Source organism: Lupinus angustifolius, chromosome LG06 (genome assembly GCF_001865875.1).
Source record: "Lupinus angustifolius cultivar Tanjil chromosome LG06, LupAngTanjil_v1.0, whole genome shotgun sequence".
Lineage (NCBI taxonomy): Eukaryota > Viridiplantae > Streptophyta > Magnoliopsida > Fabales > Fabaceae > Lupinus > Lupinus angustifolius.
Genome location: NC_032014.1, coordinates 21615758 through 21640337, shown reverse-complemented (window position 1 = coordinate 21640337; position 24580 = coordinate 21615758). Strand labels below are relative to the sequence as shown.

At 28.8% G+C, this 24580-nt stretch overlaps 1 protein-coding gene and 1 long non-coding RNA gene across 2 annotated transcripts in view; both read left to right on the top strand.

Moving 5' to 3' along the window:
- The window catches only part of LOC109350164, a 17922-nt gene extending 141 nt beyond the window's left edge, over positions 1-17781 (top strand). The window contains exons 2-3 of the long non-coding RNA XR_002108080.1: positions 1195-1198; positions 17575-17781. This is a non-coding gene — a long non-coding RNA (uncharacterized LOC109350164). The remainder of the gene's footprint in view (positions 1-1194; positions 1199-17574) is intronic.
- LOC109350163 (aldehyde dehydrogenase family 3 member F1) lies at positions 10812-17573 on the top strand. The gene is made up of 11 exons (XM_019591325.1): positions 10812-10874; positions 10914-11114; positions 11541-11609; positions 13913-14009; positions 14671-14877; positions 15601-15725; positions 15953-16057; positions 16140-16312; positions 16584-16674; positions 16759-16908; positions 17331-17573. The coding sequence occupies exons 2-11, from the start codon at positions 10917-10919 to the stop codon at positions 17571-17573; spliced, it is 1458 nt and encodes a 485-aa protein (XP_019446870.1). The 5' UTR covers positions 10812-10874; positions 10914-10916.

The window sequence follows — 24580 nt, the reverse complement described above, 5'->3', positions numbered from 1 at the left end:
ATCAAGGCACCAGATCAATTGTGTGAAGAGTGCATATCAGGTAAACAAACCAGAAATTCTTTTATGTCACTAATACCAATACAAGACCTGACATTGCTTATGGAGTAGGTGTAGCAAGCAGATTCATGGAGAACCCTCTCCAATCTCATCTGGTTGCTGTGAAGAGAGTGTTGAGGTATCTCAGAGGAACTCTTGGCCTAGGAATCATGTTTCCTTCTAAACAGAACATCAATTGCAAGTTGGATTTGATTGGCTTTTCTGATGCAGATTGGTGTGGTGATAAAAAGAAGTTGAGGTCTGATGGTGGAGGTGAGTATGTGTCAACAAAGTTTCATGAGTTTTGCACAACAGAAGGCATAGTACATGAAATTATAGCACCATACACACCACAGCACAATGGTGCAGCAGAAAGAGCAAATAGAACCATACTCAACATGGCCAGATGTATGCTCAAAACCAAAAATCTTCCAAAGGCATTTTGGGGTGAAGCTGTCTCTACTGCTGTGCACATACTAAATAGATGTCCAACCAAAAGATTAGATGGAAAGACACCAGAAGAAGCTTGGAGTGGACTCAAGCCTAGTGTGAGTCACTTTAAGATCTTTGGATGCATTTGCTTCAAGCATGTTCCTGAGCACAGAAGGAAGAAACTAGATAAAAGAGGAGAGAAAATGATCTTCTTGGGCTATCATTCCACGGGATCCTATAAAGTGTTTGATCCAAAGAACAACAAAGTAATGATGAGTAGAGACTTGAGATTTGAAGAAAATCAGTGCTGGAATTGGAACACTAGCATAGAAATCAGCAAAGATACACATCTGCAAATTGGTGAAAGTGAACAAGAAATAGAAGTTTTTAATCCTATGGCTGCACCAACAATCAATCACAACACATCTCAGAGGCACAGACAACCACCAACAAGGTTCAGTGATTATGAGGTGTTTCATGATTCAAACATCACTGAAGAGGGAGATCTTGTGCACATGGCTCTTTTGGCTGAGCAGGAACCAGTAAGCATAGAAGAAGCATTAAAGCAACCAAACTGGATTGAGGCAATGAATGAAGAACTAAACTCAATCAACAGAAACAATACTTGGAGTCTGGTTGAATTACCAAGAGGAAAAAGGGCTATCAAAGTCAAATGGATATACAAGACAAAAGTAAATCCAGAAGGGGTAGTAACCAAGTACAAAGCAAGGTTGGTTGCCAAAGGTTTCTTGCAGAAACAAGGACTTGATTATGATGAAGTCTTTGCACCAGTGGCAAGACTAGAAACAGTGAGGCTAGTGGTTGCTGTGGCAAGCTACAACAGATGGGAAATCCATCAAATGGATGTAAAGTCTGCCTTCTTGAATGGTCCCCTAGAGAAGGATGTGTTTGTGACTCAACCACCTGGTTTTGTGGAGAAAGGCAGAGAAGATCTGGTTTACAAACTGCATAAAGCCTTATATGGATTGAAGCAAGCTCCAAGGGTATAATATTTTGGACCAAAGAGATATCATTACTTTATATACAATTGAATAGACACGAATACAAATATGATGATTGGGTGACCATGAGATGGGTCAGGTCATGTTTGTCGCTTATTCGGTCCTAATTAACAGTTTATCATATTAGCAATTCCATGCATACAAAAATATACTTTAAATAATATTAAAAATGTTATGTAGCTTTAATATATTTAAAAGCTATAAAATTCAACTTTTTTGGTTAAAACTCTATTTATCGACAATTGATTGATCTAATAGTGTAAGATCTCATTAGATCATAAATAAATTAAAAGGTCAACGGTTCAATTCATTTAAGCAACATTTATTAAGAGGCACAATCATGTACCATGAAAGATATTAGTTATTTATCTATAGGGTGAGAGGTACCACTGGTCATTCCAACCAAAAAACTTAGTTTACCATTTTCACTCAATCTCTTATAAGGGTGAGAAATATCTAATGTGTATTATCCCTAAATTTTGATGGAACAACAATTAAGGATTTAATCTTATGTTAAGATTATTGATGTGTCAACTTAATGTGTAATATCATCATTAATATAAAGATAGAATAATAATCATATATGTCACCTCGTATGTGAGAAAAAATATTTAAAGTGTTAGTACTCTAAGTTTTGATGATATATTGAATTGTTTAATTGTTTTAAACTATTTATTTTATGTGTGTAGAATATTAGAGGAAATGTAATTCTAGCCTTTATTGTATAATTAGCATAGTTTCCTTATATAGAAACTTTGGTTAGTTAAGTAGGTTGAGAAACTACTATAAATAGAAGTAGTTGTTAAACTTTGAAAGTGTGCATTGTATTGGTTTGAAAGGCTCATTCAATACAAGAGGTTATTCATTGTTAATTCTATCTTCTTCTTCTCTATACACGTTCACTTTCTTTCTCAATTCTATTGCCTTTTGTTGCTGTCCATGAATGCATTGTGTATGCAAGTGTGGTGAGGTTGTTGTCCATTAATTGTTCTAAACTATTTATTTTATGTGTGTAGAAAACCTTACTATTAAAACGAAATGTTTAAACTAGTGAATCATTGTCCGGGCAAACTTTTACATCATCAAGACATTGATAGAAATCCATTTCAAAGTTGTCTTGAAATTGATTTGTATGTATTTAATACTCGTTTGTGTTCTCTGATTCATATAAATATTTGTCTATATTTAATACTTGTCAATATTTAAGGATTCTTCATATTACTAAACAAGAACAATCTCATTCACAAATGGGTATGACAAATCAACAAAGTTAAGATTCAAGAATTGAAGATGTCAATCAAAGAAAACGAAAAGTCAACCTAGTTAATTCAAGATAGAGTAAAAGTTTTGTCAACATCTCTAAAGACCTGATTGAATCGAAAAATGACAAAGGAACATTATCCAATGGACAAAGCTCATATGGTTCATCTTCATTTTGAAAAAACAAAGGGTACTTTATTGATGTAAAGGGAAAGTTCCTAGTTCAAAAACAAAACAAGCTTGTTAGTCACTACTTTTGAGACTATTATACAAAGCAAACACAAAGTAAAGTTGAAAAGAAGACAAATCTCAACAAATATTAATTTCTAGAAAAAGTTTCATAAAAGCTTCAGTGGCTATAATAAAGACTACAAACACTAGATAACAACCTAAGAGTGTGTGAATTAGGTTTGCAACAATATTGGCCATTTTAAACGACAATTCAGAATTTTCAATGGAAGCATAAACTTGTAGAACAATAGTTACAAAAAATTAAAAGAGATAGAGATTCATCCCAAGATGTATATTGATTTACCTTCTTCAATAGACAACTACATCTAGTGAGACAATGTGTTAGTATGTTTTAAGTAATTTATTACTTTATTTCAAGTAACATGTTATTTGTCTAAATATTTTTAATGTTTTTCACCCCTTTACAACTTTGAAAACAATTTTCATGAGCTTTATGTTATACCAAAATCAAAATGATTTATTAAGGTAAGACCTTCAAATATAACGCAATAAAATCTTATATATTAAGTTATGTTTACCAATCTATAAGTCATTCAACATTTTTATTTTTTACTGATGTTGATATCTTCTTCAAAATCTAGCTTAAGTCAAGAAGAAACTCTTATTCACAATTTCTCTTTTTTTTTATGATGATAAACCACACATTTAACACTTTAAGTTCGATTTGGGTTTACTCCCTCTTTCTTTATATCTCCCTTTTTCTTTAACAATTTAAGATTTCAATGCCCTCCAATAAAAAGCAAACACAACTTAAGAATATGAAGTTTTTTATAAAGGTTTGACTCACAATCTTGTGATATTTTGCCAACCAAGAAGCTACATCAATTAAAGTAGCAGCACTAAGCCTATCGAATTTAAAATTGGATTTAAAAAAACATTAAAAATCCATATTTGAAATTCAATTTCTAAAATTAGTAAACACAAAATTCAATCGTGATACCATTTAAAACATTAGTATAGTGATATAAGGTTCTACTAGATTCACATAAAGAACAAAATATTAAGAGTTCAGTTCATGTGAGCAACATTTTTTGATAAGGACAATCACAAATCTCAAAATGAATTAGTTTCTTATTAATATTGTAAGGGATACTCCTAGTAGTAAAAAAAACCCAATTGTGATAAGGTAGTTTTGAAAACTGGTAAAACAAATTTGAATATTTTTTTGTTTACAAAATCGGTTGGAGGATAAAAGGATTTAATACTAAATATAGTTATTAATTGATTATGAATCAATTTATGATCCATTAAGCTGAATAAGGATTTAATATGTAATAGTAAGTTACTCGTGCATTCGCATGTGACGTTATTTTTTGTCGTATGATTAAGAACACATATTACATATGTATTATATGGTTAAGAACACATATGTTACTTGCGCATTTGCATGGTTAAAAAGACACATGTTGCATTCATATTGTTAAGAACACACGTGACTCGTGCATTCACATAATTAAAAACACACATGTTATGCGTGCATTCGCATTACTAAGAAAACATGTGTTACTCGTACATTTGCATAGTTAAAACACACATGTTACCTGTATATTCACATTGTTAAGAACACACGTGTTACTTGTGTATTTGCATGTCCAAACACATAAGGAAAATAAATGCAATTTCAAATTTGAATTTTCTGATGAAAATAGGAATCTGAAACATGATATTCTGTAAAAAAAATTAAATAAATATTTTAAAAGTTGTAGAAAATGAAATGATTTTTTCAATTCTGAACGTTATTTTTTTAATGAAAATAGAGAAATCAAATTGTGAAATTATATGAGTCTTTTTATTAAAAAATATTTAAAGGTTATAAAAAACTTCAATTTGAAATTTGATTTTTGTAATTATAATATGGAAAAATTAAAATAAAAAGAATATGAACACTGATATTAAAAAAAAATCGAAAAAGTATCAAAAAGCTTTGATGGGTGAAACCTATAGTAACTCATAGAGTAATAGTAAACGGTAAATAATATAGATAGATTAATTCAAATATTGAATGAGGTGAAACTATATAATTTTTTTAATTTAAATTAAACAACTAAATAAGGGAAGATGAATGAATTATGTTAAGGTTTTATTATCATAAATGAGATCAAAAAATTTATATGATTGCTCAGCCACCAAGATTTATATGAAGTTACACACTTACACCCTGTTTGAGATATGAAGAGGTAGGGGGGAGACGAATATGTGGTCCGGATGTGAAAAATGAAACAGGAAAGAGAAATAGTCGAGATGTAAAAAATGATTTCAATCTCATATAATGTTCAATGATTATTATATTTTAACATAACAAAACATAATGGTGAATCGCTAATTATTATTAAATTCTTAAAATATAAAATGTATAAAAAGTAAGGATGTGATGTGTGAATATATATAATAGTAGTATATAACCTTTTAGCAAGGAAAAAAGTGAGATAAAATGTATAAATAGTAGCATGTATAAAAAGTAAGACTTGAAGGTGTTTTTTATTATATAGTTAATAGATAAACTATTAATATATAAAAAGTATAAAAAGTAAGGATATAATGTGAGAAAGTACATATTAGAAGCATAGAACCTTTTAGGGGGAGTGAGGAGAATGTAAAAAGAAGCTTGAAGGAGTTTTTTTATTTATTATTACTAGTATGGTGACAAATACTATGTGCCTAACGGCCCACGTTTTTATCTTCTAGTGTCAAATATTTAAGTTTTTTTATTTTTTATTTTGGTAAATTAGAATATATTTTTGTTTAAATGTAATTTATATTCTATTTTTTTATTGAGTGTACTTTATATTATATTTTTTGTCTTTATTTTAATTGTCAAATGAAGATGAGAGAGTGGTTAATATGTTGGGGGTGGTTATATATAAATATATGAGTTTTTTTTCTAGAAATTAAAGTATTAAGAGTAAATTAGGAAAACAAAATTACACCATGAGTAGTTATACCATGTTTTCCCTTTATATAATTACACTAACATCCCCTGAGTTTTAGTGAAATTACACAAATCACCCATCACTTTTCTACACCTACACAAACCTCCCCTAGTTTTTATGTTTTCATTACACTGGTCACCCCGCATGATAAATAAGTGTAATATTTTAAACAAAAAATGTGAGAAATGCAATTAAGTTAAACAAAACATGGTATATTGTGAAGAAAAAATCCAAATAATTTACTAGGACTGTGTAGGTGTAGAAAAGTGAGGGGTGGTTCGTCTAATTTCGCTAAAACTCAGGGGGTGTTAGTGTAATTTACTCTATAGTTAATATATAGATATACTAACATTGTAAGTATTTTTTACACTGCCTGCAAATCATTCACCATTCATATTTAACCACAATTAAATATCTGAAACAAAAGTAATTCAAATCAATATTAGATGATATATCGACAATATAAAAAACTTTAATTGATGGTGCATAGATTTTAAACTCGCTAAACAAATTAGCTTGGTTTGAGAAAATCAAACCATTTAATGTAAATTGCAAGGTTTGAATAGGTTTTGACTGGGAGTAACAATGAATCGAACCAACTCGGTATTCGTTCGAAACTCGATTCGTTATTTAGTTCGATAAACTTAGTTCATGAACCAAATGAGTCAAACTTGAGCTGAAAATTGAGCTCGTTAAATAAACAAACCAAACTTGAGTTGGATACAGTTCGACTCGTTATGTTCATGAACTAGCTCGATATATATATAAACTAATATTTATGTGTATTATGACTCATGTATTATTTTTTATATTTATTGATATTATATATGTAAACATAGTTCTATTTATATGTATAAAACTTTTTGTAGTATTTTTAAATATTAATTAACTATTTAAGTTATCCAAATGAACCAATTGAACTGAGCCGAAGAGTTTGCGAACTTTAACCAAACTGAATTCAAGCTAAAAAAACAACTCGTATCAAACTCGAGTCGAGTTTCGAGCCGAACCAATCCTTATCGAGCTGAACTCTGGTTCGACTCATTTCCAGACCTAGTTTTGACAACTAACCAATTCATGAATATATCCATTTATTGGGCTTTTATATTCTGTTTAAAGAATCTTATTATTATGGGTTCGTGTAAATTTTGGGCCTTGAGCAATTGCAATTACTGTTCCATCCCATGCTTAGTTATATGAACACTTAACTTTGAAATCTAACTTTTATTACTATATTGAATATTAAGTAAAATTACACTAATATCTAGTAAATTTTAGTTAAACTACATAAATTATACCTATTTTTTTTTGCTCATGCACAAGTTACTCTTACTTTATATACATATATTATAGTGATTACCAGATGTAGATGTAATTTTTTAAACAAAGAAATGGTGGTGAATGTAATTAAGTTAAATTTCAATGGGCATTACTATAATTTACTCTAATAATAAATAATAAAAATACATTGCGCACTATTAGACTTGTATTCATACTATATCATATTTGTGAAAATCTTATCAAATAAAGTAGTGTTAAATCTTTCGTTTGAAAAATAAATGATGATTAACAACTAACCCAAAATCAAAGTCAATCTTAATATAATGTATTTTATATCCACCACTTACATTAGTTGTCGCTATTGATAAAAGGTTATACCCAAGAAATGATTAAATAAAACAATAATATAAGTATGGCCAAAACTTAACAACATAACTTGTGTTAAAACTTATTTCATTAACATTCCCTAAATGATAAATGATGGATGACACATATTACAAAAGAAAATAAATAATATACTAAATTGTGAAAACTCATTTTAATTCATTACAAAATGCATCAATAATTATAAGTAGATGTTACTTAATTAAATAAAAGAGAAGAAGAGTGAATTTATTGTCAAATTATATAAACACCTTTGATGTTTAGCTTCATAACAATGAAGAATGTGAACTTATTTTCTCTTAAGTTATATTACTATTTCTCATGTCACTATCGAAATTTGAGGGTAAAATTTCAACCTATATTCTCTCCTTATTTTAAGAGTAAATTACAGTGATACCCATGAGTTTTAGCGAAGTTACATAAATCATTATAGCGAAGTCACTTATCTACATTTACATAAATCCCTAATTTTTATACTTTCATTAAACTGACCACTCATGCACGAGAAATAAGTATAATCTTTTAAACAAAAATTGTGATTAATGCAATCAAGTTAAACAAAACATGATATATTGTGGAGACAAGTCCAAATATCATACGAGTCAATAACTCTTTATTATTTTTGGTTCATTACGACGTAATATAAGAACGATTTAAATAATATCTCTTTAGAATTGTTGATGCACTTTATAACAAAAAAATAATGAAGATACATTGATTTGTATATTATTTGGACTTATCTCCAGAATATATCATATTTTGTTTGACTTAATTGCATTTATCACATTTTTGTTTAAAAGATTACACTTATTTCTCATGTGGGGGTGATCACTATAATGAAAATATACAATTTTTTGAGGTTTCTGTATGTGTAAAAAAGTTAGGAGTGGTTTGTGTAATTTTACTAAAGTTCAGGAAGTGTTAATATAATTTACTCTTATTGGTGGAGCACAACTAGGGATGGCAACAGGCGCGGGTGGGCGCCGATAGTGCTTTCCTGTTCCCAAACCCACAATATTTGTGGTACCCGTGCGGGTAGCGAGTATTTGCGTGTACCCAACGAGTTTTTAATTTTAATTATATATTTATATAATTTATAATAATTGATATATAAAAATAGTTATTATATGAATAATATGATATATATTTGATAAATTTGTGATCATAGTTAAATATGTGTAATTTATTATAAAATAATAATAAAATATATGATATATAATCTTAAAATAATAATAAATATATATAAAAATTTAATTAAAAATTAAATATATAAATTCGTAAAACCCGTTCCCACCCATAAACTATTTTTGCGGGTACATGTTACAAGTATTTCTACGAGTACCCACGGATAGAGTTTTTTTGCCATCCCTAAGCACAACTTGCCTCCAAGCTACTTGATGAGTTGAATTTAAAGGAGTTAAACTTCTTTCTAACACAGGAGAAGAGAGTTGTACGAAAAAGTAATGAAAATACAAATTAAAATAATATTTATATCATTTTTAGTTACAATAATATTATATTTTTAGTTACAATAATGTAGAGAGGATGTTGTTGAAATTCAAAGTATTTACTTCCAACTAACTGAACTAGAAACCATTTAATGCAAGGCGGAACTGTGCATCTCACTATTTGTCAGAGATATTTTTGTTTACTTACTCCATAATGTATGTACCCATTTTCTTCATCATCTTGTTAGGTGATGGCATTTATGAGACATATCACAATATCTGTACCATACATTTCATAGACACCTCTATATTTATATAAATTACATTAAATATCCTTACATCATATCTTAAGTTTTATCTAATGTGTATATAAGTTTATAATCACATAACCTTCGTATAAGTCGAAGTAAGACAAATTATATGAAATATAAGTTTAGTAAGAGGTAGACAAACCATGAAAATCATAATATATCACATGTCACAAGATTTAAGTATTTTAGGTCAATCATACAATTTGATTGTGAAATTGAAGGAAATATAGATCATAAGATTAAAGCGAGGTGGATGGAATTGCAGAGTGCATTATGTGTCATACCTGATAAAAAAGTGTCACTCAAACTTAAACCTCATGTAATAGAGATGAAATTGTTATGTTGGATGAGTAAACACGTTATACTAAATATGATTGTGAAAGAATGCATTTCGAGATACTCGTGGTAGATTCTATTATAGAAAATATGGTATAATCACAAATTACATGTTTTAAACATTTGCGAAGGAAATTGTTAAATGTCTTAATAAGGAGAGTAGATCAAATAAAAGTTAGTATAATTTTAGAGTTAGATGAACATTAAGAAGATGTAGGAAAAATCTTTAATAAAGACTCTAATTGTGGGATACTTTATACTTAATAATACATAATATATAATAAAGATGATGAATACAATACTATCATCATATATAACCAAGATCTTTCATGTCAAATTATGAAGAATAAATCTATAAAACTAGAACTTGAGTGGAAACGTAACTTGATATATTCATAGAGAATATGTTAAATAAAATTTATGTCATCCTTCATCATGTATTCATCAACTTATGTCTTTGGTCCTTGTATGCAAATATATGTTCATAGTAGAACATGTAACTTCCTTAGTCTTCCAAGTCATTATCTATAATTTTCCATAAGACTTAAATCCGTCCTTTCTAATGATGGGATACTAGAGTAGGAAATTCATTCATGGATTAATTGGTGTATATGATTTGGGGACTATAACCCCTTAATTATAAGAAGTGTATATACCCTTTCATAAATGGTGATGTTATTTGATTTTCTTATTCCAATTTCGTCTATCATAGAATAGAAATAAGACTTTTAGTATCTGCACGATAATTTTCATGACAATTATGTTTATAGTCATATACCTTACTTGAATTAGACAACTTTATTTTAACTACTTAAAATAATAATGACTCTAAACAAAATTAAATATCACATACGTTACCAAAACATTTCTTACAAAATAACCATAAATGAAACAAGTAAAATATAGAGATTAATGTTTCATCGATAAACATAATCAATAATATAATATTATAACATCATTCTCCCACCTTATAGATGTTAGACTTATAATTATGATTTGGTAAACCGGACAATAAATAAGTAAACCTAAAAATAATTTCCCCCCAATAGAGTTTTTCCCTTTCAGAGTTTCTTATTCTTTGCGGTAGTTAACAAAGTCCTTTATAATAAATGCACAATACAAACCCGACCATAAAATTCACCACCAGTTGCAGAAATATAACATTGATTAAGAAAAGAAAAAAGCAAAACAATTTTGATAGTAGACCAAGAAAGCTTAGTTGCCATGGAAATTGGTTGGGAAATGGAGAAAACGATAAGAGAGTTGAGAGAATATTTCAAAACAGGAAAAACAAGAAGTGTGATATGGAGGAAAAACCAGCTCAGAGCAATCCTTGACCTCGTTCATGACAATGAAAATGCCATGTTTGATGCTCTCTACCAAGATCTTGGCAAGCACCCTGTTGAAGCTTACCGTGACGAGGTAAAACAGTTCCGGTCGCGATTGTCGTCACAGTTTTTTTTTAGTATGTTGGTATTTGTTCCGAGCGAAACTCGAACTTTTTATCTCCTTCACTCTACCATAATCTCTTTTTTTATTTTTTAAATTTGTTATGAGTTAGTTCGAAACCTCGATCTCCTTCACTCTATTCCTTATATTCCTTCACCATAACTATTAGAACACCTTATGACTTTTAAGTGGTCCAATATGATTACATTACGACCACCACATAATCGTGATTAATGTTTCACAACAATGGTTGTTGCAGCTACGACAATCACCACAACTATATTACTACTGTCGCATGTCTTGATGTGGTCCTGAAATAATTGCTTCTTTATTTTTTATTTTGCCTCCCTTCTATATTTGTATATATGGTTCCTTGATTGGGTGATTGCTTTTGTGTAGATTGGAGGGGTTGAAAAATCAGCCAACAATTCTTTGAGCTGTGTTGAGAAATGGATGGTTCCTAAAAAGGCATGTTCTTCTATTTCTTGAAAGCTAAGAAGCCATGGCTCCCAAAACTTGTTACTTTTTAAATAAAAATTATATATATGTCTTTACATAAAATATTATGAGTAACATATTCATAAATATATTAAGTAAATACTAAGTTGTTATAATAGATTGTTTAGATTGATAATGATTAGGAATGACAAAAGTTTTCATGTAATTATAAAAATATATGTTAGATATTCCCATAATAATAATTGTGGGTGAGGATGAATATCATAATATTTCTATTGCATTGTGGCATTGTGATTTGTCCATGTTCGTAAAAAAAAATTAAATAATATTTTATATATATTATAAATTTTCTATTACTTTGAGATTATTTATATATGACTTAACTTTTCATAATTTCATAATGAAATTTAGTTAATGTATTTGCCACCAAAAAAAAATCAGATACACACAAATTTGATATTACAATATATAATTAAACTTAAAAATATGTTAAATACTAGTAAATAGGTGTAGGGTACAAACACATATAAGTACTACCATTATCTATCTTATTGTTATCCCTAATTGTGATATTTATATAAGACCCCTTTCTAAATTTCAAGTACATTACATGATTTTACAAGGAAGAAGTGAAAAGAGAAAATAGGAGATCCACTACTTTTGTGATAATATATCTATTTCTTGATAAATTAGTAAAACTAACGTACTCGTTTTTCTTTTTTCTTTTTTTCTTTTATGGATTGGGTTTGGAGCTCTTTCTTCCTATCTAAATATATTGCTTAATGCTTGAGTATTATTTGTTCTCCTAACACTTGTTATCTTAATCTTATTAATTGCTGATAAAAAAAACTAACCTCCTTAATTTCCATCCAAATAACAAAAAAAATCATACAGAAGAATACTTGAGATAGTGTAATTATATTGTGTAGTTTTAAAAAAATGGCATGGAAACGAATGAAATTGTCTACATTTCAAACTCCTAATATAAATGAGGAACTGAAATCTATTAGGTCCAGTTGTTGCCTAAACATATAATAGAATAGAAGAAATAGAGAAATAATGGTATAGAAGATCTTCATAATATTATAGTGTTGGGGTCGATTTTTATAGTCACAAGGTAATTCAAAGAAAACATAAATCTCCAATATCAACAGTTCTCTTTGCTAACAATGAGAAACAATTAAATGGTTTAAAAAAAGTTACAATTTTTTTAATAAAGTAATTCTTTTTCATGGATGATAAAAAGTACTAAAAATTAGTGGGGATATAATATTTCTTTTGATTTGGCGGAAAATGATTTTTGTACAACAAATCTTCAACATCAAAGCTTATCCTTTAGAATTTGAAAATTGAGTTCTATATTGAATGTAAAAAATCTAAAAGACTTGTCAATTTGTGTTATTGAAATATGTATTAAAAACAAGTAAGAATTATTTCCACTAATGGAAGAACAAATGCTATAAAAACAAACGAAAAAAATAATATAGTAAAACATTTTGATGCTTTTATATATAATGAAATAACACTTCATCATTAAAAATACAAGAAAAAATAAATACTTACATCTTCATTACTAGAGAGGAATTTTGTTCCTTAAAAATATATGTTATTTCCACCGGTTCACCCTCTTTTTTTCAAGTAGTGCTAGTTAGTTACATGGATTATATTATTATCGATAATAACTTTAAGGAATTATGGATAATAACCTAAAATACAATAATTTGTAACAATGACTTCAATAATAAAGAGACAAAAAGAGTGTAGTGTTGTTGTCTCATTTTGTTCAAATAACAGACAAATATATAAATGTTAACATTGGTTGATTATGTACTTTTACGCATTTATTGCATTCTCGTCCTTCTAATTTGACTATATTGCATAACAATTCATTAACCATTGTTCTAATAACAACTATGTTGCATTTTCTCAAATTTTCTGGTCAGGATTTTATACTTATTATTTTATTATTCATCATTCATATTTAATTATACTTTTTAGAACCAACGGATGTTGGTTCAAGTGGTACATGTTTGATTCTCCTTGAGGAAGGTTTCGGGTTCGAGTCTTGTGGAAGGAAAAAATGCCCACTGGGAGAGTTAGCCTCACGTACCTGTGATATTCTCGGTTCGAACATGATTGCTTCTAGTGCGATGATAGCTGTGGGAAACAAAAAAAAATTATACTTTTTAGAAAAAGTAGTCTAAATAAACGATAAATAATATAGTGATTATACATAAATCTTTACGAATAGATATTACACTTTTGTATTATTAGCTATTAACTTTTTTTATTTGTTGGGGTTGTTTTTGCAGAGTAATATACCTTTGCTTTTCTTCCCGGCCAAAGGAGAAGTGTTGTCTGAACCACTTGGAGTGGTTCTCATATTTTCTTCTTGGAACTTCCCTATTAGTGAGTCCAAAAATACCTATGTTCATATTTACTTGTGAGGTTTCAAAACTATTATGAATCACTTCACATATTCATTTTTAGAAAGCAGAGGAATTCAAGAAGGAAATCCAAACATATATTTTTAGAAATATGATTTGGGGTGAATAAACCTGATTTAAAGATCAAAATTTTGTTTACGAGACTAAAATTGATGTTTTTTCTTGAAGCTGGCGAAAGGGAAGAAGATTATACAAAATGACATTATTTTGTGTTTTAATTTTTTTGAAAAAATTAAAACAACATCATTTCAATATGTTGACAAATTTTACTTTATAGAATTATCATGTGTGCAATTAACATGTATCACACCAATTCTGTTAACTTTAAACAGTGAATAACACAGGGGCTAAGGTTCACATTTTAAAAGTTGAGAACTAAAATAATAATATAAACTTACGAGGAATTAAGTAGGTGCCAACAAAAAACACGAGCGATCTAAATGAGTAATTATTTTACTTTTATTAAAGCTTGTCTAGATCTTATAGAAATATCAATCATCAATTGCCAAAGGCTAAGATAATATATGCTTCATATGTTGCAAACTTTGGTGTTATAAACTTAATGTTATTATATTTTTCTGTTGTAGTTGGAGAATATATTGAGTCTAATTATTTTTGTGCAGTGCTAGCATTGGATCCATTAATTGGTGCAATATCTGCGGGAAATGTTGTAGTGATAAAACCTTCAGATCAAGCTCCTAAATGCTCTAATTTTCTTGCTAATATCATTCCTCAGTATTTGGACTCTAATGCTGTCAAGGTGATTGAGGGTGGAACAAATGTGTGTGAACAACTACTTCTACAAAAATGGGACAAGATATTCTTCACTGGTATTTTTTACATAACAATAAACTACATAGGGGAACATATACTATTATATCCAAACATAAATTGAATACCTACGATGGGTTGATCTAGCAATTTAAGGTCTAACTAGATCCCAAGAAAATCGTACTATGAACAAAGGTTAAAAGTTCAATATCTAGTAGCGATACTTGTTGGGAGCACAGTCACACACTCAAAATAAATTAGTTTCTTGTCCATAGGATTGAGGATACTCTTGATTATACCAAAACTTAAATTCAATGGATAGGCTGAACACTCATTTATATTTTTTTGTTGGTTTGCTTGTAATGTCATTAATGTGCAGAGTAAATTATAGAATACATATGTTTAGACAGACACCTATGGTATATACCATGTTTTAAATTCCATTTGTGGTGGCAATTACGATTGTGTTTACTACAATACCAGAAAATTGTGGGTAAATGAAGCCCCAATTGCGGTCAAGATGCCACTGCAAATCATTTCAAAACTACAATATTGCAGCCACACAATTTAAAACACTAGTGAAAGTTGCAACCCTCTTGTTAGACAAAGAAAATGTAGAAAAACCAAATATGTTGCCTCTGCCTCGCTGAGCGAGCCCAACCTCGCTCATCGAAATCTTCTGGTTCGCTGAGCGAGTATTGCAAAACTTCGTCTTGGTAAAGGAGAGCTAGTCTTGGTGAGCGAAAACCTCATTATTTGTCCATGGTGCATGACATTTTCAGGAAGTCCACGTGTGGCAAGCATAGTCATGACAGCAGCTGCAAAGAATTTAACACCTGTTACTCTTGAGCTTGGTGGAAAATGCCCTGCTATACTTGACCACCTTTCCAATCCTTCAGATTTTAAGGTATTTCACATTGCAACTTATTATATAATTGACATGTACCAACAAGACGTTGATCTAGTGGTGTAAGGCCCTGCTAGATCCTAGGATGACCAAAAGGTCAATGGTTTAATTCCTGGGAGCGAAACTTATTGGGAGGGGATCACACACCCCGAAAATGATTAGTTCTTTACCCATGTTCAACTTCAGTGTCTAACTTTGTTTTTGAATACATTTATGTACATGAAAAGTTGGCAGTGAAAAGAATTGTAGGAGGAAAATGGGGACCTTGCAGTGGACAAGCATGTATAGGAATAGACTATGTGCTTGTTGAGGAGAAGTTTTCATCTACTCTGGTATTCATAATTGGCTTCTATTTGTTCTAAAAGTTTTTGTTTTTCTAATGGTAATTAAGTTGTTGTTGGTTTTCATTTCTAGATAGAACTATTGAAGAAGATAATCAGCAAATTTTATGGTGACAATCCAATAGAATCAAAAGTCATTTCTAGAATAGTGAACAAGCAGAACTTTGAGAGACTTTGCAATCTTCTTAAGGATCCTCTTGTTGCTGCTTGCATAGTTCATGGTGGTTCAGTTGATGAAGAAAACATGTAATAGCTCTTCACTCTCATCTACTATATATGTTGTTTTGTTGTGTCTATGTTTAGTATCCGATAAAGTATGTTACTCCATTTACTATTTGTTATGGTTGGTCAGAAAAACATTTATTTATTAAACTTTTAACTTCAACATTTTTTTCGAACCAATCATAGCAAGTGACACATGGAATGACACACTTTGTGTGAGACAGAAGATGTGTTCTGGTTTGGGAGACATGGAATGTTACATGGTTTGGTTTATTTATTCTTACAACCTTTTCAGGTTCATTGAGCCCACAATCTTGTTAGATCCTCCACTAGATGCTGAGATAATGATGGAAGAAATCTTTGGCCCATTGCTTCCAGTAATCACAGTGAGAATCAACAAGTCTCTTTTATCTTCTCAACTATTATTATGTATAATATATCATTGAACTCTTAAATTGTCATCTACACAGTTGAATAAAATTCAGGAAAGCATTGAGTTTATCAATTCAAGGCCTAAACCACTTGCCATTTATGCCTTCACCAAAGATGAAACTTTCAAGAGAAAGATTCAATCAGAAACATCCTCAGGAAGTGTCATATTTAATGATACATTGGTTCAAGTACTACTTTATTTTACTCTAATATATATATATATATATATATATATATTCTGTATCGTAAAGATTTATACATGCATTATTCACCATTCATTTGTATTATTTTTTGAAGAGTCAATCATGATTAAAGATAAATGGTAAATGATGTGTCAATACTGTATAAAACTCATACACAGTTAGTATATATATTTTTTCACTTAAGTTGTCCTTATTTTTTTTAGTACTACCAAGGTATCCCCTCACTTTTTTTGGGTAAGAAACTAATCATTTCTGGGGTGTGCGATTGTCGTTCTCAGGAATCGAATTCTTGACCTTTTGATTATCATGGGGTCTAACTGGACCTTACAGTACTAAACCAATTGGATTATTTTTTCTTTTAATGAAGCAAAATTTAGTCTTTATTAATAGTTTCATTCTATCTACAGTTTCTATGTGATACCCTACCATTTGGAGGTGTTGGGCAAAGTGGTTTTGGAAGGTACCATGGAAAGTACTCATTTGACACTTTCAGCCATGAAAAAGCTATCATGCATAGAAACTTATGCCTTGAAATTGAGCCAAGATACCCTCCATGGAATAACTTCAAGCTAGAGTTTATCAGAAAGGCCTATAGATTTAACTACTTTGGACTATTTCTACAAATGCTGGGATTCAACAAATACAATTAAGGATTTTCTTTGTCTTGTTTGGTACCCTATTTACAGTACTTGTGTGTGTATTCAATTTCAACTTGACATTGTAATAAGTGTACATTTCTGTTTCTTATTTTTCATAGAAATTTGATGTTTCTGAATCCAATGTCCAAACAATGTCATACATGTAATTTTAGCTTCACTTATGTTGTTTTTACAATATATTTTGATAACATTTGAGACATGGATTTAATATTATGCACGGGTCAGTGTAAGTGTTTTTTACACTGTTAATAAATTATTTATCATTGATTTGTTAATCATTATTGACTTTTAGACAAAAGTAATACAAATCAATGGTGGATGATGAGTTGACAGTATAAAAAACTTCACATTATCGGTGCACAGATTTGAAACTCTGGAGACATAAGTGAATACATCTATATATTTTTGGTAGATCAGAAACATTATAAATATGTCTATCTACATTTGTGTTGAACTTTATTGATATAACATTGTGAGTTTCAATGCTATAACTTACAAATTGTTTTCTTACCTTCAACGATGGGGAGAAGATTAGTAGAATATTGTTTTACATACAAATGGTTTAGGGTTGTTTTAATTTTTATTTTATTTTTTAATAGTTATTTTTGCTCCATATAAATGAAAGAAAGGAAGCACATAAGAAAATAAATTAACTCTTTATTAATATGAGAATTCAATTTAATTTAGTCATAAAATTAACATATAAACATGACATCAAACTTGAGATCTTCTCCTATAATTTAGAGTCTAATAGTAGAATTTGAAGAAAATGATGGATCGATCTTAAATTATATCTGAATTTAAGAGCTCTTAAATTTTTATATATGTTTGTTTTTGTGCCTATGTATCTTATTGAGCCCTTATTAATTAGGACATAACAATTGACGACAAATATATTTAAGATCATAACTCCAAATTAAATAGACACCGACAATATATGTGTGGACATGTAGAATGTGCAAAGAATCATCGTCTGAAAAACCACTAGCCTAAATCAGTGCAAAGGATTCAACCTTTATTTTTGGTTTCATGATATATTTATTTATTACATAGTATTTAATTATGTTTTGTTATCGTGACTCTCCTCTATGTTATATATGTTTAGTTACTACTGCTACTATCAACCTAAAAATTCTAGCTCCACTTCAATTAATTATGTGACATTAAAGAATCAAAAAAAGAATTTAATGTGGAAACAAATTATAATACAACAAAAATAAATAGATAAATAAATAAATAAACATTGAAGTAATATATAGGCAAAAGTGTTATTTTGGTCAATCAATCAACTTAATTTATTTTTTTGCAAAGTTATTTATGTTTGGTCATTTTGTCACTCAGTTTTGGGTCATCTAATACTAGACCAACATTACAAGTCCTTCGCTTGATCCTCAATCGACACTGCTATACTCTGTAGATGGGATTACATGTCCCCATTCACGTCTCACTTGGTGTATTCAGCCAATTATAGAGTTTCATTCATTTAAAAGGAAAAACTATAAAAACAGAAATTAATATTTTAATATTATTTTGTGATGTTTGATTGGTCCGAACAGAAAGACAGGAAAATTGTGGGACAGATGATCCTTTGTCTACAGTTGTAACCTCCATCCATCTGGAGGAGCAACGTCACTTGTGCAAGAGTGATGGTGACAACTGACAACAATATCATACAGTGTAAAGAATTATATACCATCAATGTATCATTCACCCGAAAATAAATGGTAGCTAATATAGTGATAGTGTAAAAAAACTATTACATTGTCAGTTTATACATCTTTTTTTCTTTTAAATAACCGTCTAACAAATCACCGGCAAAAGAATATAAACATAATGGAGAGACTAAATGAAAAAAAAGTTAAAAGCAAAACTGATAATTAAATTATTGCTAGGATGTGGAGATCCTGGTTCTTATCATTATGTACATTTTTTTTCTCGATATCTAAACACGCCACGTGGGAATGAGACATTGATAAAATGAAGTGGGTGGCCAACTAACGCCTCACTGCTTTTGTGTGCCAAATTCTAATCTTATGCCGGTGTTTCCGCCGTTAAACACTACTCATACCTGCAATTAAGACCAAAACAACCACAAATTATAAAATACTATAACAAATATAAGAGTTTTATATAATGTCAATCATCAATTATTATTAACTTTTCAAAAAAGTAATACAATTAAATGAAGAAAGTAATATACTGATTATATATAAATTTTTATAGGAATAACTAGCAAGTTACCCGTGCATTCGCACGAGACAATATTTTTTTGCTGTATGATTAAGAACACACATTTCTCATGCATTCGACTGGATAAAAACACATATTTCCTAAACAATTGTTGGTTTCATGCATCGTAGGTAATTGTGCACATTTTAAAATGATAATAAGTTATTATTAATTATATCAATTTACGGAAAAGTTATAGTGATGTTATCATTATTCATTAATTCATTAATAAAGCAGAGCATATGAAAGGTCAAATGAGTATAAGTTAGCTTTGATCATGTGTGGTAGGGTGTATGTGAGGAAGTGAAGTCTTTTAGGAGGGAATTATTTTGCTGAGAGTTTGACACGTGGCATGGAGGAACTTTATTTTCTTATATAGTTATAGATATATAGATATTACACTCTAATAATAATGGAAACATCAATTAGAAATTAGTTTTGTCCGGTAGTAAAACATGAATTAGAATGTAAAAGAACATTAATGAAAAGGAAGTACTAGGTGACTTGGTTTTTTTTGTTTCTCACATGTATTCTCGCACTGGAAGCAATCTTGTCCGAGCTGGGAACATCCACGGGTACGTGAGGCTAACTCTCCTAACGGACATTTTTCCATCCACAAGATCAAACTTGGGTTATTACTTAAGGAGAATCAAGCATGTACCACTTGAATCAACGATCGTTAGTATTAGGTGACTTGGTTGAGAGAAGGAAACATGTGCCATGTGGGGAACTTTTTGAGAGATATGATGACCAACTAGGCAATCACAGATCATGTTAGATTGGTTTACGTTACCGACAACAACTTAATAGCCCATCAAAACTCATTCATTATTCAACCCATCACTCCTTGTTATAATGCAAACAAAACAAATAACATTACTTAATATCTATGCATTTACACCACAAATAATTGTTGTAACTAAAGAATCTAATACATTGAGTATTCACTAGAATTATTGTAACTAAAAAATGTATTAATATCCCAACTTTGAAGAATAAAATGACAATGACGAAGGAAATAAATAAGCACGTGTTTAATTAAGTGAAGTGAGTCATAAGTGTGCCTGTGAAACACGGACACTCGGTTTAATTGCTAATTCAACGACAAAAACAATTAATTTATGAGAGTGACTCCACTTTAAAAGGTTAATTTTCGATCATTTTAATAGGAAAATGATATATCCTCCTACTATATTATCATATTAATCTTCATACCCACAAGAAGATGACATGTGATACAATAAAATACTTTAATTATTAATGATTATATAACAATACTCATTTTAATATGCTTCTATTTAATTACCCCTATTCATTTCATTTTTTTTAGAATGTAATATCTATATATGACCAATATAAAATTTATAGTCCACTATTTTGTTATATTTTTATTTTAAGAGTTAATGATGATAAAACACGAATAATAAATAATACAATGATAATATATAAAATTTACTTTATTCTTGTATACATTTTTCCTCATTTTTATGGTTTAAAATGAATGCACGTAAACTAATAAATAATGAATAATTTTTTATTTATTAAAACACTCCTATTTACTTTCTAAGTGATAAGAAAATAGAATAAACTAATTTACTCATTCCAAAACTTTAGATGTTTTACTTTTTCATCATATTTCATATATCTCAATTCAAGATAAATTGTGTAAAACTTTTTCAGTTCTACCTTATTTATTTAAGCACATTTTTCTGCCTAGTTTAATAAACAATCTTAACTTCTTTTACAAATTTATTTCCACTCTCTTATTATTATTTTTCAAAGTACATATGGAATTGTGATAAAACTATTCTCAACATTCTTCAATGTACTACTATCTCTTAGTAATTGTTCTCTTAATAATTTTTAATTTTTTCTCTCTACTTCTTGGAATTGAGTTCAAATTTATGGTGAAAAATTAATTGCAAAAATATATAAAAACTTAATAGAAATATTTTAGTCAAATTATATTCAAAATGTTTACACATATATTGACTTATTAACTGTATACATAATTTTAGACAACAAAAAAAATTGGAAGGGAGGGAGTAACAAAATAAAATGACATGTATGATTATTGAAGGATGATAAAATTAGAAGAAAAAATGACTAAACCTTAAAATTGCAAAACAATAATAATTTGGAAACATGAAAAAATAGAATGTAACAATTATTAATTAAATAATTTTACTGTCCCAATCTAGAGTAAGATAAGCCCCCAAGCTATGAAGAATATTAATTTTGACACTTTATCGTAAATATTTTTTGATACTATTAAGAGTATCTCTTTACATTTTAATTGTCTCTCAATAAATATTACTTACAAAAATCAAACCATTTATTGCAAATGTTGAAATCGCATAAGTAGTTCTAAATTTCTATGGCATGGGATTAGCGGCTAAAATACATTATTTTAACCATTGCATATGATAAATGATGAAGTTATTATATGTAATTATTGAATCTATATTAAAACTTTATCTAAATTCCTCATATATTAAATCTACATTACAATTCGAAGAAAAGTCGTGTAATTTAGTCTTTAAAATGTTTTTTCTAATCTCTACCAACATTTTTCCCTCTCAAGTATAAGTAAATGCAATTACTTTTACAATTTTCAATACTACTTTTATTAAAACAATCATATACAAGATTTTAATAATCTATTTTTAGATGACACGTTATATTTTTATGCGGCATTTATTATTTGCTTGTATTAAAATATTTGATTATTTGTATATTATATAAGACTTTAATCAATGAGTAATATTAAAAAGTGTATGGTTATAATTTTATAATATTAGCAAAGCACAAATCAATATAAAATGAAAATAAATAAATATAAAAGGACAGTTACAAATTAATTTCTCAGAGTCAATGATTGACCACATAGTCCCACCGACAAAAAATAAAGGAAGGAAGAAAGAAGAGAGGCGGATATATGTCCCAAAATAGTGTGTCACTTCATATGTCATCGTTTGTAATTAGTTAAAAAAATATTAATTATTAAAATTTTAATTTAAATATATTTTTTTAACCAATTATAAACAGTAACATATGGAGTGTCGTACTTTGTGATACAGCATATGTGCTCACAAAGAAAATTCCTTATGTTAGGGACCAGTTACCCACATTATGTTCCATCTTTACTTCACTGAATTACGCAATTACTTTATATCTATCTTATTTTACTTTATTTGCCACATTTTATGTCATTTGTAAGATTCAAGCTATATACCTCATGGATTCCACCATGGAATCTCATTCATTTTAACTAGTTTTTCATTTTGTATTAGTTTCTTATCCTTAAATGTTAAGAGGGTAAAGTTTAATGTGAAATAAAAAAGTTGATTTCTATATCACGAGCTCGAATCCTAAAATAATATTTTATTATGTAGAAAAATATGTATATATTTATCCACCTTAAACCATATAACCTAAACTATGAGTGGGATTGTATTCATAATTTAAAGAATTAGTAGTAAAGTAAGTGAAAAAATTTATACACCAAAAGTATAAGAAATTTTGGCAATGTCATTATGTCATTCAATGTTCATATTTAGTCATTGTTAAGTTTTAAATATAAGTAATATAAATGAATGATAAATAATATATTCATTGCGTATAAATCGTATACTCATAATGCATAGATATTACATCATTAAAGTAATATGTATAATTATATATTAAATATTTTGTTTAGTTAATTAGATAAATAAAATTATAGTAATTTCACATGTGTATCTCATTTTCATTTCACTAATTTTACATACTAAACCATATGGACCCAACTAGGTTGACTAGTTTGACCAAAAAATCAGACTCCTTACTAATATGATATGTCAATTGTATCTATCATATAACAAAATCGAAAAAATTGGTCAAAAATAGTCAATTTTAGTGAAAATCAATCAATTGGCCGATATTTGTTGAACCGAGCGGCTTATTGTTCCTTTAATGAAAAACAAATTCAACAAACAACATCATTTTTTGGTACTTCTAAAATGAGTGAAACGAAAATGAGGGATATCTGAAATCCACGAGGCTAACCCTAACCTTCCATTATAGACTTAAGTGATAGATATACAAGAGGGTTCCATGCTTCCATTTCCACTTGTATCCTTTGTTTATATTGAGTTTATTAAGTGAGATAAATATTTTTCAATTGATATATGTTTTATAATTTAAACTTTGAATTTTTTAAAATTATTTATGTGAATTACGAACAATCTATGAATATAAATTATAAATTTGAATATATTCCTATTTGAATTTTATATACAAGTTCACATATATATATGATTTAACCGTGGTTCCAATAATTATTTTCTCCTTCATTATTGCCTACTATAACTCTTGTTTTGTATCAGACAATATAATTTTTTATGTTTTACTAATTATTTAACATAAATTGTATGTTTATTATTTTCAATTTAATAACTCTACTCGTTTTTTAAACAACATACATCAACTTTCATTTATTGGAAGACCAACATTCAACTTTTTTCTAGAACAATGTTTGTTGAGGGGGAGACTTATCTTTCGAAAAGAATTAGTTTCATACCTAAATAATGACAGTAAAAATTATTTTAAATAACATAATTCGAACAATATTAATTTATAAAATGTACATTCGCTGGAAGTATCTTAGCTTCATCAAACTCACTTTTAGTAAAACCTAGTATATAAAATTCACATTCTTGGCCATTGTGATATGATGTGGTTAATGTAATCCATTATCCATCATAATTAAGATTTTGTGGCTATATGAT

Excerpts from the sequence above, each read along its gene's own strand:
- LOC109350163 (XM_019591325.1), top strand. The coding sequence starts at position 10,917 with ATGGAAATTGGTTGGGAAATGGAGAAAACGATAAGAGAGTTGAGAGAA. Across the intron at positions 14,878-15,600 it reads GGACAAGATATTCTTCACTG|GAAGTCCACGTGTGGCAAGC; the intron begins GTATTTTTTACA and ends TGACATTTTCAG. Across the intron at positions 15,726-15,952 it reads CCAATCCTTCAGATTTTAAG|TTGGCAGTGAAAAGAATTGT; the intron begins GTATTTCACATT and ends GTACATGAAAAG.